This window comes from Leopardus geoffroyi, chromosome D4, assembly GCF_018350155.1.
Source record: "Leopardus geoffroyi isolate Oge1 chromosome D4, O.geoffroyi_Oge1_pat1.0, whole genome shotgun sequence".
NCBI classification, from domain to species: Eukaryota; Metazoa; Chordata; class Mammalia; order Carnivora; family Felidae; genus Leopardus; species Leopardus geoffroyi.
In genome coordinates this window covers 60,552,023-60,569,791 of record NC_059342.1, presented here as the reverse complement: position 1 = coordinate 60,569,791, position 17,769 = coordinate 60,552,023, and the positions used below count along the sequence as shown (strand labels likewise).

Here is a 17,769-nt window from a genome sequence, read left to right as displayed (position 1 = left end):
TTTTTTTTTTTTTTTTTTTTTTTTAGAACAGAGGTTCTTAACACTCAGGATATATTAGAACCACTGAGGTAGATTTAAAAATTACAGCTGTGCCTCCCCAGGGATTCTGATTTACCTGCCTAGGACGACATCCAGGCATAGGTATGTTAATTTTTTAGTTTATTTTTTTGTTGTTGTTGTTTCAAATATTCTTTGAGGAATAATTTTAGAAATCAAAGAAAATTTGTAAAGATAGTACAGAAGTTTCTGTATACCTCTCACCCAGTTTATCCTAATGTTAACATGTTCTATAACCATGGTCCATTTATCAAAACTTAAGAAATTAAGACAGGTGACATTACCATTATTTGGATTTCATTAGTTTTTGTGCTAATGTCCTTTTTTGGCTTCGGGATCCAATCTCAGATATGACATTGCATTTAGAATATTTAAAAAGTTCTCCAGGTGAACCTTGTGCAGCTACAGTTGAGGACCACTAGTGTATGGGGAGGGTACAATGCTCTTTCCTTCCTGTTTGCACACATTCCCCCACAAACATTACATTTTTTTCCTCTTGGGGTGTATGCATCATACAATGATTACTCATACCCCATTATATTACTCAAGTGACATATTGAGGGCAGAATAACCATACAACAGTCCTTTATATCTGGATGGCACTTCAGAATTTATACTTTGATATACACTGATTTGCTCAAGAGTGTATGAAATTGGCAGGGCAGTGATTATCATTCCAGTTTTATAGATGAGGGAATAACCTCAGAGAGGCTGGGTACTCACCTAAAGTAACATCTAACTTCCTCAGTACTTTTCATGCTGGGTCTAATCTTAGAAAATCTGGTCTCAATTTCATCTGCCAGAGTGGGTCAACATTAGTTAGAAAAGGGTAAATGGAAGTTTCATGTTCTAATAGTGTTGCATTAAAGAGGAACCATAAGAGATTTGCATATGTGCCATGCACAGGGGCATAAAGGTGAAACAGATGACAAAGTAGATGGAATGAAGAATATAGAACGTTAGAAGGAGAGGGATCTTCTCTTTTTACCTTTTAGGACCCTTTCTGCTTGCCCGCTCACCCCACTCCCTGTATACACACAATCTCTGCTTTCTCACTATTCGTATTCAAACACCAGTGTGCATCTAAACATTTTCCAGTTTTCTTCTTGGCTTAAAACGTTGAGGTCACAGAATCAAAAGTTTTGCAACCATCTAAGCCCACTTTGTACTACCCTCCTCTCATGGTAGGTACAATGGTGGTTCTTAAAAATCCATGAAACACATGCTACTGAATCTAAAATGATCTCATGAGAAGTCCCAAAGCTTTAATTGTTTTTCAGGGATCCTTCATCCAAGTGAAAGATTAAGAACCATTGCAAGGGGAAGTGTTCTGTAACTGTAGGCTCATGACCACCTGTATTAGAATAATTTAGTGGGTTTTTTTTTAATTTTTTTAACGTTTTATTTTTGAGAGAGACAGAGACAGAGTACAAGCGGGTGAGGGGCAGAGATAGAGGGAATCACAGAATCTGAAGCAGGCTCCAGGCTCCAAGCTGTCAGCACAGAGCCCAATGAGGGGCTTGAACTCACGAACCATGAGATCATGACCTGAGCTGAAGTCAGACGCTTAACCAATGGAGCCACCTAGGAGCCCCAGCATTTAGTTTTTTTAAAGGCAGATTCCTAGATTTTACCTCCAAAGAAAAGATTGCCTTATAAAGTTTTTATTTTTATTTATTTATTTTGAGTAGGGAGGGGCAGAGAGGGAGAGAGAATCCCAAGCAGACTCCGTACTGTCCGTTTAGAGCCCGACAGAAGGCTCGAACTCACAAACCTTGTGATCATGACCTCAGCCAAAATCATGAACCAGGTGTTTAACCAACTGGGCCACCTAGGCGCCCCAGAAGGTTGCCTTATAAATTACAAATAATCTTATATAACTCTAGAAAGGATAATAAAAACCTCAAATCATATAATAAAAGTGTTACATATTTAAATTCCTATTTTCCAGAACAAAAAATTTTACCTTTGAAATTTAGATGTGGCAATCTACATCAGTGTCTCCAAATCTGCTTTGCATCTCAGTACTTGTCACACTTGGTAATGCATTTTTTTTTCGTGATTATCATTAGATAATGATATCTAAGGTCAGGAGGGCAAATACATTTCCACACTAGTCTGTCCACAAATTAAGCAATACTATCACTTTCAACACCACCATCTAGTGGCAAACACAGCTATTACGGTGCCAGTTTCACAGAGTGTATATAGCTTAATTGTTCTCAAACTTGTTTCTGCAGACACACAGATTAACAGCATTTCCCCTGGAAACAGATAAATGGCATTCTTTTCCAAATTTTCATGGACAGACGACAGAAGAATATTTATGAATGTGATCAATTTTAAAGTGTGTGTGTGTGTGTGTATGTATGTGTGTGTGTGTGCATGTGTGTGTTTTCAACCACAACCTTCTCTGTCAATCTTTGGCTCCTGCTGGTTATTTTCTGCTAGTGATCTATTACTCCATAACAAATAAAAAGGTTTAGCGACAGCTTTTCATGGTTGTGCGTTTAAAATCTGTGGATTTGCATGCTTTTGAATATTTTATATTGCAAGCCATTTATTCTCCCCACCACAAACAGGATAAAAAGCCAATATACAGAATTACATATAAAGAGAAACTTGATATAGGTGAGAGATGACGTTACAAGTAAGTAGGTAAAAGGATAGTATCGTTACAAGGATAACTGGTCATCGCATGGGATGAAAATACGATTCTATTTGGCCCTTTTCAGAGCTGTCCAGAAACAAAGATTACAATCTCTTCTATGTACATGGCATATTGACCCTCAATTTCATTCTCGCTTCAATTCCCGCAAAGTATGGAGCACACAAAAAACTCCCCACTTACCCCCTATTCCAGTGTGAGGCTCCCCATCCATTAGACTTTAAATAAGGTTTACTTGGGGTTCCTTGCTGACAATACATCGTTTTTACTGTGGAAAAATTGAATATACATAAGTATAAATAATCATCTGTGTATTCCTACCACGCAAGAATTTCTAACATTTCCCAACATCCGATAATTATGCTAATGTGGTAACTGCATATATCCATCCTTTTTCTTTAAAAATTCGAGAGAGACATCCTAGTGCATAAATCGTCATCGAATGTCCCCACTGGCAAGCAATGGAACGCGGAGTCGCTGACTGGCGGGGAATCGCAGCGGATCCGCTAAAGTCAACGGAGGCCGGCACCCGGGAAAGGAACCGAGGCCGGGCAATGGCTTCAGCGCTCCAACCCTAACCTTAACAGGGGCCGCCAGCGCCACCCGCAGTGAGCTCGCCTCCCTCTCCGCGCATGCGCCACGCCCTGAGACCGCACCACCCCGCCAGCGCGGCTTCTGCGCAGGCACCAAGTTCGGGCACAGGAAGCGGAAAGTCTGCCGAGTTGGGTCGGCACCTCAATGAAAAGTAGCCATGCGCGTCTTGGAGGAGACAGGGCCTGAGGCCACAGCGACCCCGTGCGGGTGCGTGAAGCCGGCTTTGGAAACAGGTAACTTCTAAGAGACCGGCGGTTCCGCACCCAAAAGAGGCCTAGGCGCAGGCCTCCGACTTGAGTGCAGAGAGGGACGTAAAATGTGAGAACTTGAATCGAAATGCGTCATTGTACTTACCGCGAAGCCACGGATCACGTGCAGCAGCGACCACGTGATTTTGCTGAGGCGAACGGGATGATGTCATCTGTTCTGGGTAGCTGTGGTGGGCTTGGTTTAGGCGTGATGGCCGGAACAGCCACGTGCAGTGTAACGGCCTTTCTCTCAGGGGGTTCTTGCGTCTGTGGGAGAGAGAGGATGTGAACGTTGGTGTTAACGCGCGTTAGGAACTAATAAATGCCCCAAGAGAGAGGCCTCCTGTGCTGTAGGAAGTGAGGAGGGAGACGTGGGAAAGTTCTGGGGCGGAGAGACGGGAAATCTTTTTAAAGGGGGCCTGGAAAGATGGGCATGGGTTTATTTTCCCTTCATCATAGCAGAATATTACTTTTAGAAATTAGAAGCAAATGGAAGAAAGTCAAAGTCCACCATCATCCAGAGAAAACCACTGTTAATATCTTGGTGTCAACCTACCATACTTCTTTCAGTGCATGCACGCTAGAAAAATGAATTGATATGTGACCCCATTGTTTTGTAACTTCTTTCTGAAACAAGTTTCATATAAATCTGTGACCATTAATAATTTTAAGGGATTGCACATTATTTTTCTTTACAGATGTGTTCTAACTAACCAGTTCGCTATTGCTGGACGTTTAGGGTACTGCCAGTTTTCATTGTTCTGAAGAAAATTGTTAAAACTAAAATCTTTGTGTGTGTTATAAATGTTTAACTTAGATTAAATTTGCTAAAAGTACTTCTACTTGGTCAGAGGTTGTGCTCATTTTAAAAAGTTGTTGCACAGTGCCGGATTGCAGGCTTATATTTTGACAGGAAGGAGCAGGGCTCAGAGGTCTACATAGCATGGGATTGGGGAGCTGTAAGTCTGAAATATTGGATGGATGGGGGGCGGGGGTGGGTGGGAACCGTTGTTTGGATTCAGGACTGTAGAGAACCTTAAATACCAGTGTAAGAAATAGAAAGTCTCTTAATGGTGAAAAGTGGAAAATTTAAAGTTAGAGGGTAGCGGGGTGCCTAGTGGGCTCTGCCCTGACAGTATTGAGCCTGCTTGGAATTCTCTCTCTCTGCCCCTCCCAACTCCCCTGTGCTCTCTCTCAAAATAAATAAATAAACCTAAAAAAAAAAAAGGGGGGTAGCATAAAATTAAGGAACAGAGTCTAGAGGATTGGTGTAGTGTATTTTAACAGGGAGAGGGACCTGCGTGGGGGACATGAATTATATAGTAAGGGTAATTTAACAGTCCAAGCAAGAGGTCAAGAAGACCAGAATTACCTTGTGTACAAAAACTCTGCATTAATAACTGTTGGTTTTTCTCTTATTACACAGTTAATACAATTGTAATACTGTTAAAATGAGGGAAAGGCCTAAGTAAGAGCTTTAAAAAACACTCTTTGCTGAGCACTTGGTGTTATACTAGGTGCTTTAAATATTTTTTCCACGATATTGAAGTATTGTGAGATTCTTCACAACTGTTAATTCCACTATGATAAGAGTTCTTGTTGTTTCTTTTACCCAAACTTAGCTCAGTGTCTGGCAATTGTATACACCTGGAAAGTGTTTGTTAAATGAAAACAGGACACAGGGATCCCAACTTACTAGGTTAGGGCTGTTTTTTTGGCCATTTTTCTTTATGGCATTTTAATGGAACTCTAGAGACTTGTTTGGCCTGAGTTTCTTCATCTTTAAAGTATTTACTGTCTTTATTCCACAGGAACATGGATAAGGATAAACAAAAGAAGGCCTGTAAACATATTGGAAAAATATTTAAAGTCCTCAAAAACATACACAGTATGGAAGTATCTTAGAATCATAATATTGAGAGAGAAAGCAAGCCTGAGAAGATAACATGTAGTTTAATACCAGTTTTTATAGAGTTCAAAGACAAAATAAAAATTATGTAGGCATGCATATGCATGTGATAAAATTATATTTAAAAAACTACATTAGAAAAAGAAGTGAGTGACAAAGACCCCATTCAGGCACCTGTTTATCTCAGCGGGAAGGATAGTTGTGCCCTAGGAGAGAAACAACATTAAAAGATAACAATTTGTTGGTAAAACACTAGTTCTTGGGATGCGTGGTAAGTACACAAGATTTCATAATATGGTGCTCTAATATATATATGTTACATAGAATATTTTATATGTAGCCAATAATATAGTTTTTATAAGTGAAAAGTAAAGAAGGGTGCTGTGAGGGACACTACCAGGCCTATAATCTCACCACCTATGCTGGTAATGGAAGCTGGAAATAAAATGATGGTCTAGAGTGTCTTTATATCATCTCTTAAAATAAGTTAGTAAAGCTTTCATGAAATGTAAAGGAAAAAAAAAGTTATTTGTAAATTAGTTGTGGATACCTTGGACTTTAAACCTATATTGATACTGGCTAGCCAGATTTCCTTCTTTTTTTTTTAATTTTTTTTTTTAACGTTTATTTATTTTTGAGACAGAGACAGAGTATGAACGGGGGAGGGGCAGAGAGAGAGGGAGACACAGAATCGGAAGCAGTCTCCAGGCTCTGAGCCGTCAGCCCAGAGCCTGACGCGGGGCTCGAACTCACGGACCGTGAGATCATGACCTGAGCTGAAGTTGGACGCTTAACCGACTGAGCCACCCAGGCGCCCCTGGGTTTCCTTCTTTTGAAAGGAGTTGCCACTTAGGAAAAAAAAGGGTTTCTAATTATTATAAAAAGTTCAAATATTATACAAATTACAAAGTCAAATACAAAAATAATGCAAAAATCTCACTATCCATTTTACATGTTATCACATCCATTTACCAAAATGTTAACATTTTGGTGAATATCCTTCCAAATAGTTTTCTCAGCATACATGTACATATTTAGGTGAATGTGTAAACAAACTTTCATAAATGGGATTATGTTCTTTCACTTTTTCAATTCCCGTTTTAATCAGGTTAGATTTAATGCTTTTTTCCATGTAACATGAATTTTTTGAGTATCTACCCCCATGCATGCAATATAGTCAGTGAACACTGCAGTAAACAAGACAGAAAAACTCCTGCCCACAGGGAGCTTACATTCTAAAGGGGCAGAGACCTACTGGACAAGCCTAATCTGAAATCTACCCTGTGTCTAGACATTTTAGTAGTATGATCCCATGTACTCCCTTTATTGCTTAAACAACTTTGTTTCGTATGTTCTGTTTTTAATTGAATGCATCCCTATTTGGACACGTTTTCCCCACTATCCAAAAGTAGAGCATCCCTACAAAATGTTTCATAAGCTGAAATGGCATAATGCAAGGCAGTTACCATTAATTTATATGGAAAATATTTTGAGCATTCCTCAATGCAAAAAATAATCTCTCTTAGGCTTTTCTGTTACCTGAGGACACATCTTGCTAGTGGATGCACAAAACAAGATAAACCACAGATGCTCACAGACAAAGTTCAAAAATCTAGTGTCTTGATGCTCAGATGCTTCCTGGGGAAGGACCTGGGTGGGGCCGATCTCACACCTTGAGGTGCACCCTGCATCTATAACAGATCTCTGCAAAACAGATACTGAACAGTATTTTCAATTTTTGCCTTTTTTGGTAAAAATAAACATTGGATTTCTTTTGATTAGCAAAAACAGGTACTAATGTAGGTCTTTTGTAAATGTGCAGTGGCTTACTGCAGACTTTTGAAAAGCATGAGGATATCTGTATACAACCTCTGTCTCCTTGGATCTTTAATTATTCTTTGCCTTATCTTTCATACTCCAGCCAAGCAAACTAGCTTGTTCCCTACATGTGCTATGACAGTTCTCATTTAACTTTGTGTGTGTGTTATTCCCTCTGTAGTAAATACCGTTTTAGCCCTGACCAAAGTCACATGCCTTAGAAAATGGTAACATAGAATTTGATTTATGGTCATAGTAGAACATCTAAAAATGCTCCCTGTCTTTCTTTTCTTAGACCTGTACTCTTTCTGGCTCATCATCCAAAGGGATATAATAATGTATATGTAATAATGAGGCTATTTATATATATTCATGATACTATATGAATCATTTTTAATAGTTGCATAACACTTGGTAGATGTTAAAACTATGAAATCAGTGCATTAAAGAAAACATGTTTTCCTACATCTTTATTTGACATTTTGACTAATGATTTCTTACCTGATTTTCTTCTGTAGGGAATCTTTTAACTGAGCCAGTTGGCTACTTGGAATCCTGTTTCTCAGCCAAGAATGGTACTCCAAGGCAGCCATCTGTTTGTAGCCATTCGCGAGCTTGTTTGAGAATTCGGAAGAGCATCTTTAATAATCCTGAACATTCCTTGATGGGCTTAGAACAGTTTTCTCATGTTTGGTAAGTTGTTTTATAATTAGAAGTGGTTCTTTGGGCCAGAACTTGCCCTTGAGTAAAGTACTCCAGTTGAAGGCAATCTTGGAGTCTGCCATCCAGACCATCCTTCCTATTGCATGGAATTCACGTACCATGTTCTCACACGTGATTGTCTGTATATCTTGAGCAACCTCATGGAAGCTTGGAACCCACTGAGGGGGCATGTTCCATTTGCAGTTGGTTCTAACTATAATAAATGCCTTCTGTCGAGCTGAAATCTGCAGACCTTCTTGATTCTGCCTGTGGGTACCTATTGTCTTCTGGACCAGGGGTCAGCAAGCTACAGCCCATGGACCAAATACATCTACCTCCTGTCTTTGTAAATATGTTTATGGGAACACAGCCACTCCTATTCATTTATGTATTGTGTGTAGCTGCTTTTGTGGTTTAGCGGCAGAGTTGAATAGTTACAACAGAGACTGGTTGGCCTGCACACCCTCAAATATTTACTGTTTGACCCTTTACAGAAAAAGTTTGCATGACTCTACTCTAGACCCATGAAGAATTAAGTCTATTCTTCCTAAAGACAAAAGAGCTTTAGAAATCTGGATACTTTAAATAATAAAGTGTTACCTATATTAGGACCTGTGTTATACTAGTGTTACTGATTGTCACTTGGAATTCTGTCTCTGTCCATTCTTCCTCACTCCAGCATCACCAGTATGGCTTGGTCTAATTTTAAAATTTTTTTTTTTTTCAACGTTTATTCACTTTTGGGACAGAGAGAGACAGAGCACGAACGGGGGAGGGGCAGAGAGAGAGGGAGACACAGAATCGGAAACAGGCTCCAGGCTCCGAGCCATCAGCCCAGAGCCCGACGCGGGGCTCGAACTCACGGACCGCGAGATCGTGACCTGGCTGAAGTCGGACGCCTAACCGACTGCGCCACCCAGGCGCCCCTGGCTTGGTCTAATTTTAAAGTGAAGACCTAAAATTAGGTATTTATTCTGAAATAGTTTATATTTCACGTTAATTTGGAGATGTGGGTAGAGTAAAAACATGAGTGTCTGACCTAGTTTGTAGGATCTTGGTTAAATTAATTAAGTTAAAAACATTTACTGATATAGAAAAAATGGGTCTGGATCTATATAAAGAGATTTTTCTGTATCCCTCCTATTTTTCTCCTCTCTCGTCCTCACCCCCTTACACTCTTCAGAGATTATTGTTGTTAACAGCTTGGTGTATATCCTACCAGGCTTTTTCTTTTTCTTTTTTAATACACATAGAAGCATATACATACACATTGGGAGTGGGTGTTTGTTTTAAACAATAGAATATGTTTTCTTCACTTAACAGTATATATCATGACAGTACATAGAGATTTATCCTTTTTGCTTTGATGGCTGTCTGCTTTTGGAAAATATGGGTATACCATTATTTGACCATTCTCTTGCTAACGGATAGTTATTTTGGTATTACAGTAATGCTGTAGCAAACCTTCTTAGACACAATTCTTGACATTTGGGTATTTTTTACAAATAGGGTATCAGAAATGGATATCGAGCTAGAGGGGGTGCATATTTATAACTTGGGAGAGCTACTGCCAAATTGCACTTTAGTAAGCTTAATTTATGTTTCAAAGATGTATAAAAATGACCTTTTCTCTGCGTTCTTGCTGACACTATATGTTATCAGTTTTTTTTTACATTTTTGCCTGACAGGGAAAAACAGTATTTTATTTTTCAGTTCAATTTCTAAATTATTAGGTTCAACATCTTTTCATATGGTTGCTATTTTTTACTCTTTTTTGAATTGTCTATTCATGTTCTTGGCTTGATTTCTTATGAGTTGTCCTTTTCTTTGTGATATGTAGGAACAGTTTATATACCACAGATATTAACTCATCATCCATTATACAGGTAGCAGACATTTTCTCCTGAGATGACATTGTGTAGTCATAAATTTAATGAATTCAAATCTGTTGTTTCTCTTCTTGGCTTCCTTCTTTTGTGTTTTGTTTGGGAGCACCTAGTCAAGTTATTTAACATTTCTGAGCCTCATTTGCCTCATTCTTTTTTTTTTTTAAAGACACACTTTTTTTTTATATTTATTTTAGAGAGAGAGAGACAGAGCGTGAGCAGGGGAGGGGCAGAGAGAAAGGGAGACACAGAATCTGAAGCAGACTCCAGGCTCTGAGCTGTCTGCACAGAGCACAATGCAGGCTTGAACCCATGAACCGTGAGATCATGACCTGAGCTGAAGTCGGATGCTTAACCAACTGAGCCACCCAGGCACCCCACAATTTCCTCATTCTTAATGGGGATAAATTACAAATCTTACACTTGTTAAGAGAATTAAATGAAATGAGTATAAAATTGTCTAGCATACTGCCTGGCAAACAGAAGGCATTTACTTCGTAAATTTTGCTCATTTAGGCACTTGACAAACATTTGCTAAGTTCCTACCATATGCCAGTAATTGTGTTAGAGGCAAAGGATATGGAAATAAAACTCTGCCTCCCTTCAGGGAATCAGAATGGTATTTTCCCCCTCATTGCTTACATTTTAATACCATTAAAAACATTGTTTCAGTTCTAATCTGTGGGATTAAAGATTGTTTCCCCTCAAATCATTCTGATACATTAACTTGTGTTCTTTTCTTACTCAGTGGTTTGGTTTATTTTCAATAGGATTTTGTTTGTTTTTCACAAAAATGGTCATTTGAGCTGTAAGGCAAAAGTGCAGCCTCCTAGGCTGAATGGCGCAAAGACTGGAGTTTTCTCCACAAGGAGCCCTCATCGTCCCAATGCAATAGGATTGACTCTGGCCAAGCTGGAAAAGGTAGAAGGTAAAACATTTCCTTTCTACTTTTATCTTTTTATCCTTACCCAAAAGAAGTCTTCTAAAGCCAATGTAGTATTTACCACTGCCTGTTACTCAGATGATTACCAATGGTGCGAACCCCTGAGAACTATCAGACGTTGAAGAAAATGAAATGACTCAAGGAATGTTACAGTTAGAAATCAGTGCTCATAGGATGCTCAGAGTCTGATTATATCATCACATATGTCAGAAGCTATTAAGTTATTTTAAAATAATGAAAGATTTCATAATCTTTACATTAGTAACCAAATTTTCTTTGACTTGGAATACAATAAATACAAAATAATTAAAAAATAATTGGTCACTTTCAGAATTAATACACAGTAACTGGTTGTATGTGGAGATATGGTAAACCCACAGGGTGGTGTTGTATTATTTCTTCCTTGCACCTTTGAGGAACTGGACGTGCATCATGGCTGTAGCACAGCTGTTAACTCTGATGTGTGGCAAAGGATCTGTGATGAATCTCACTATAATATTTAATACCGGTCAGATTGTGGAAGTACCTGTGTAGAATATCAGATTAGTCTTAACTGTGTGTTCATATATAGCCTCGTTAACGGACCATACATTTTTTGGAAGCATCCCTTTTTTTTTTTTTTTTCTTATTAAAGTATAAATGATATGTTAGTTTCAAGTGTACTATATAATTCAGTATTTATATGCATTGTGAAATCATCATCGTAATAAGTCTGGTAACCATTTGTCACCATACAGAGTTACAAAAGTTTTTTTTCTTATGATGTGAATTTCCAAGATTTACTCTCAACAACTTTCAAATATATGAGTCCATATTATTGACTGTAGTCAGTGTGCTATACATCACATCCCCATGACTCATTTATTTTACAGTTGGAAGTTTGTACCTCTTGGTCCATTTCAGCCATTTCACCCATCTCCCCACCCTCTTCTCTCTGGAAGCCACCAATCTATTCTCTGTATTTTTGGGTTTTGTTTGTATCTTTGTTTTGTTTGTTAGTAAAGCATCCTGTTCTTGAATCACTCTGACCTAATAAGCACATTTGTTAGGCAAAAGATGAAATAGGTATACTGGGAATCAGAAGACCATTCCAGGCCTTAGCTTGCTTGTTTGTAAAATGGGCCCGGGAGCAGGACCTGCCCTCTCTGGAACTCCATAGTATTTTTTAGGATCTTATGAGACAAAAGTTCTAAGAGTAGTTTTCAGGCTGCTTAGTACTAAATAGGTAAGATCAGTTATTTTGTTTGTTTTATCCCAGAACTTGAACTTCCTCCCCTGGATTGTATTCAGCTGGGCCTTAGGGAGGTTTTCCAGGAAAATTCTGTAGCCAGTTCAACTTGAGCTTTATCAGTTTGTGATGGCTAACCATCTTGGGTAGTAGTACTGGAACATTTTATGATCATTCATGTAACCCACACATATTTTCTGAGCACTATAAATGTGCCAGGCATTGTTCTAGGTGCTGAGGTATAGTGGTAAACAAATCAGATAAAAAATCCCTGCACTGCAGAAGAACTTAAAATTCTAACAGGGAGATCAAATGAGAAATGTAAAAGGCAAATACAATAACACTGTAGACATTCTTAACAAATAAGTGTTATGGTGACTTCTAGTATTTATGTGGTGCTTGACAGTTTGTAAAGAGGGTTCACGTATGTTCAGTGTCTCTTTGGGCTTGATAGGGTAGCAGTCTTACTTCCATGGTGAAGGAACTGAGGCTCTTTGATGTTTGATAATTTTCCTGATAGCATCCAGCCAAGTGGTTGTCTGACTAAATCCCATGAATTTTTACCCATGTTACAATGCCTTTCCTCCTTCTGCAAATGTTGTTAGGCATAATCCATCACTTAGGAAATCCAAAGTCCTCATTCCAAAGTTCCAGGCTCATTCACAGTGAGCATGTTGTAGAAATCAGTTTCCTGTGTTGGTCATGTTTAAAAAAAATTTTTTTTTCTTAACATTTATTCCTTTTTTGAGAGAGAGAGAGAGAGCCAGAAAGGGTTTGTAGAAGAGATGTTATATTAAGAGCCTTAAAGAACATGCAGGAGTTTGACAAGTGAAGAAGAGGATGGGTTTCCAGGTAGAATGAAAAGGGTGTTTTGGTACCAGGTATCAGAGAGCCTGGCATGTAAGAGAATTGTGAGTAAGCTTGGTGAGACATAAAAGGATGGTGTTAGTTTATAATTGTTTGCATTATTCTTCATTGTTATTATTTCTAAGAGGAGGTATTTTTCACATTATAGGTGGAGCCATATACCTTTCTGGAATTGACATGATTCATGGCACACCTGTCCTAGACATAAAGCCCTACATAGCTGAGTATGACTCACCACAAAATTTGATTGAACGTTTACAGGACTTTAATTTACAGAATAACCAATATAAGCATCCAAACACGCCCCAGTCCGGTGGCAAGACTGACAGCTGTGACCAGCAACAGCTCTCAAGGTATGATAAACCACAACACTATAGTCACACTGAGGAGAAACTTAAATGTGCCAAAGACAGAACTTCAGGAGAAAACTATATGAAACGTGACAGCTCAACACAAATCCGGCGAAACTCCCCTAAGCACAGGGAGATAGTGGGGGATTTGGGTGATCAGAGTCCAAGTGTGGCAGAAGAGCAAATCGGCCCATATTTCCTGGAGAAGAGCTTCTCAGAGGAAGGTACAGAAAGGAGGCAAAAGAGAGGGAAAGAAGCAGTGATTGCACAAGGAAGTAGTACAGAGGTCCAGCCTGTGGTCCTTCACGGCCGTCCCAGGAGGGCTGATGCAGCCCACTGCAGCGTGGTCCCCGCGTGGGTGAGAGAGGCCCCTGTGGCCACCTTGGAAGTGCGGTTTACTCCTCACGCAGAGATGGATCTTGAGCACCTCAGTTCAGGAGGTGTACCAGGTACTTTCTGTTTCTTATTTCTGAATGAGAGCTTTAGTCAAATTTGGTATTTCTGAGGGCAGTCATACAGCATATTTGTCAGGATGACTGGCCGTAAGAAATGCAGGAGTATAAAATAATATTTGGGCAACACCACCATCTGACGACTTCCATTCAGCCATGTTGTTCAGTACGGTGAGTCCCAAAACTCAGTAAAGTGTTTCTGAGAATGGCTGTTGCCTCATGAGGTGGCTCGTGATTTAAGTCCTCTTATCAATCTGTTACAGTAGTTCCTGGGGTTTTCAAACAGCATTCAGAAGCTAAATTATGCTTGTTCTATATTTATGTCAATTACATTTTTTCATCTGTTTTACTGTCTGACTAGAGAAATATCCCATCTTATTCCATCAGGTGGCACAGAGCCCAAGGGTAAGAGGTAAAGGGTCTCTTAGCACAGTTATTGTCACCATAAAGTCCCAGCCCTAAAGACATACCTTTCACTGTAGAAGAGGGGCCACAGGGCTTTTATTTGGAGCATGTTTACTTTACCACATGGTTTTTAACAAACATTGTAATCTGGTTTCCCCTGTCCCCAGCAGATCCCGAGCAGCAATCTAGAGTGAAGGAAGGGGCTGTTAAGAGGTAGCTGCAGTGATTCCAGTAAGAAGTAGCCAGTTAAGTTGCCAAGAGTGTGTCTGATTTCATCCGCCACTCCAGGATGTGTTTCTCGTTCTTCCCTAATGCTTTGTGTTTAAACAAAGCATTTAATTTTTAAATTGACCTCTGTATTTAAGAAGTTCTGTTTATGGGGCACCTGGGTGGCTCAGTCAGTTAAGCATCCACCTCTTGATTTCGACTTGGGTCATGATCTCATGAGTGTAAAGCCTGCTTGGGATATTCATTCTCTCTCTCTCTCTCTCTCTCTCTCTCTCTCTGTCTCTCTTTCTCTCGTTCTCTACCCTTCTCATGCTTACTCTCTCTCTCAAATAAATGAATAAAAAACTTAAAAAAAATTTCTGTTTATGAAAGTTGTTTCATCATTGTATACAGTTGATGGGAGGAGGAAGGTAAGTTTAAAAGGATTTTGTGATAGAACAAAGAAAGCAGTGCTGCCTGGAAGATACTTTGTATTTATACTTACCCTTTGGCCTGCGGTTATCAGTGAATGCTTCCTACTGTGGAAAGTTTTATCTTTTTCAAACTCTAGTGCTATGTGTCTGAGAGATTACAGTATGCCTTATTGATTTAAAAAAATAATTAAAAAGAGAAATTATGAAATGTAACTTTAAAATAAAGACTGATTTAGAACAGAATTTGGAGCCAATACAGAAATAAGAAATGACCTCAGGAAGTTTATAGTCTAGAAAAGAGAAAAGATATTGAATGGCAGCGTGTTGTGTGTGTTGGTGGGGGGAGGACATGGGGATTGGTGCTGGAACGGAGTGTTGTGGGCACATGAGGCAGAGAAGGATTGTGACTTGGAGAGCAGAGAGGAAATCTGGGAACGCTTCCTGGAGGAAAAAGTATTTGAGCTAAACTTGGAAGGTTTAGTAGGCAGAAAAGTGAGGTGCCAGGTGAACAGCCAAAGGCCTGGAGCTTTTACCAGTTACACTGTTACTAAAGAGTGTGATGTTTTGTTTTTTTTTTAACTTTTTTTTTTTTCCAACGTTTATTTATTTTTGGGACAGAGAGAGACAGAGCATGAACGGGGGAGGGGCAGAGAGAGAGGGAGACACAGAATCGGAAACAGGCTCCAGGCTCTGAGCCGTCAGCCCAGAGCCCGACGTGGGGCTCGAACTCACGGACCGCGAGATCGTGACCTGGCTGAAGTCGGACGCTTAACCGACTGCGCCATCCAGGCGCCCCAGGAGTGTGATGTTTTTAAAGCTCCTCTTTTTTGAGTGGCCTTGGAGTCCTTTTATGAGCCATGCAATAAAGGAATATTAGCACTGCATAATTGGTCCTTGTTTTTTTTTTTTGTTTTTGTCTTTGTTTTTTTAAAGGATTCTATGTGATCAGCATTTGAATTGGTTGGTCCTTCGTTTTTGACCAAAAATTGAACTTCATGGCTTTACTTACAAACTTACTATTGGATATAGCCCAGAGTGATTTTTGGCTGTTGTCTAAAAATTGAATTTACTTTCAGAAGAATAAAGATCTGCCACCACTCCAGATGATATTTTGAATAGGGACAACACTGTTTAAATCACATACCTTCCTGGAAGGGCCCGGCCTTCATTTGGATCTATGTTATGTGGTAGCTATTAAAAGTTAAGTCACAGTTGGGGCTACTGGATGGCTGAGTCGGTTCAGCATCCGACTTTGGCTCAGGTCATGATCTCGCGGTGTGTGAGTTCAAGTCCCGCGTCGGGCTCTGTGCTGAAAGCTTGGAGCCTGGAGCCTGCTTCAGATTCTGTGTCTCCCTCTTTCTCTGCCCGTCCTTACTCGTGCTCTGTCTCCTTCTCTGTCTGAAAAATAAATGAACATTAAAAAAAAAAAGTCACAGTTAATTTTTTATTTAAGTTTTGTACATACTGTATTTTAAAAAAATATAATACATCCACAATTATATAAATGTAGGAAGTTTGCTACTTAACAGGGTTAAACATCTTTTTACCTGAAATATAAACCTGGGTGGCATGGGGTGGTTTGTTCCCTCGTGATGGTGTTCAACTTTCTCAGTGTATCTGTTTTGTCATGTTCTTGTTCCCTAGGGAATGTGGTGTTACTTTTTTTTTTTTTTTTTTTTTTATGTTTATTTTTGAGAGAGAGAGTGCAAGCAGGACGGGGCAGAGAGAGGGGAGCAGAAGATCCAAAGTGGGCTCTGCACTGACAGCAGCGAGCCCAGTGTGGGCTCAGACTCGCACACTCAACCGACTGAGCCACCCAGTCGCCCCTGTGGTGTTATTTTAAGTAGGGGTGTGACACCAACTATCTGAGGCACCTTCTCTTACCTATAGCTGGAGTTCTGGGTATATGTGGGTTTAGTCCTCTTTCTTGTGGCTTTCTGAGAATGCTAGGACTGTGAATGCATTTCCCTGACCATACTTCCTTTCTGAGAAGAAAATGACAAGGAATTGAATTAAAGTCTGTGTTGAGATTAGATAGAAGATTTTGTTTAGCACATGAAAATTGGGGGCATGCATAAGTTTAATCTAATGATAGTAAATACTACTTGAAAGTGACATTCTGTGTAATGACTGAATAGATTGGCAAACCCATTTCATTTTACGTGTTCATCAAGGAACCAACCAAACTCCACATTAAAGTTCACTGTAATGAAATTTGACGTGCATGACTTTCAGCATTAAGTTGTATTGTTCTCATTGCAGATGGCAGTCAGTCTTCCTTTAAATATTTTCAATCAGCAGAGGAAGCAAGGCATGCCATTGAGGCTGTGCTGTCAGCTGACCCTCGGTCTGTATATCGACGGAAGCTCTGCCAGGATCGCCTTTTCTACTTTACTGTAGACATAGCGCATGTCACTTGCTGGTTTGGTGATGGCTTTGCAGAGGTTCTAAGGATCAAGCCAGCTTCGGAGCCTATTCAAATGACTGACCCTACAGAGTCCTTGGTGTCTCTGGGATCGTAAGTAGCCTCTATCGTGTGTTTTAAACAGCCTAATTGACTTTGGATGGGGCTGTTGGATTATCTGTATAAGCTAACGATGTGCCGCCTTTGCAAAAAGAAGCAACACTTTGTGATCTCATTGCTTTGATTGATTTGGTTGTTCAAAATATTTATTTGAAAAACCTATATTTTAATAAAGTGAGAGATGTAAAATTTAGAGAAATTGCCATATGCTTTTCAGTTGGTTAATGTTGAAGAATCCAAAGGTGTTGATGTCTCATTGATTTCTGAAAGAAGCTGATTATTCTTGGCACTTGGTAAAACTGGGTGGAGAGCATTCTAGCAGGAACTTACAAGCTAAGGGGATCTGTTCAACAATTCATACTGGTTTTCTTGTCTGGAATAGCTTGACCCCTCTATTTTATTTTAAATCAAACTGAGTTAACATTGTTTTAAGAAACTAACAGATCTGGGGCACCTGGGTGGCCCAGTTGGTTGAGT

General features: G+C 39.5%; 1 protein-coding gene and 1 long non-coding RNA gene across 5 annotated transcripts in view; one reads left to right on the top strand and one right to left on the bottom strand.

The window, feature by feature from the left end:
• Positions 1-3,922, bottom strand: part of LOC123592563 — a 37,046-nt gene extending 33,124 nt beyond the window's left edge. The window contains exons 1-2 of one of the 3 annotated variants that reach the window (XR_006709834.1): positions 3,674-3,922; positions 2,909-2,993 (exon numbers count right to left, since the gene is read on the bottom strand). This is a non-coding gene — a long non-coding RNA (uncharacterized LOC123592563). The other 2 variants (XR_006709836.1, XR_006709833.1) reach the window with 2 other exon arrangements.
• TRMO (tRNA methyltransferase O) lies at positions 3,392-17,485 on the top strand. Of its 2 annotated transcripts, none has more exons than XM_045467745.1 (5): positions 3,392-3,552; positions 7,813-7,987; positions 10,653-10,810; positions 13,069-13,719; positions 17,031-17,485. In XM_045467745.1, exons 1-5 carry the CDS (start codon positions 3,477-3,479, stop codon positions 17,288-17,290), a joined length of 1,320 nt encoding a protein of 439 aa, XP_045323701.1. In that variant the 5' UTR covers positions 3,392-3,476; the 3' UTR covers positions 17,291-17,485. The 2 variants fall into 2 exon arrangements, with proteins under 2 accessions (XP_045323701.1, XP_045323702.1); XM_045467746.1 differs by lacking the exon at positions 17,031-17,485 and adding an exon at positions 14,298-14,525.
• Positions 17,486-17,769: the final 284 nt, after the last annotated feature.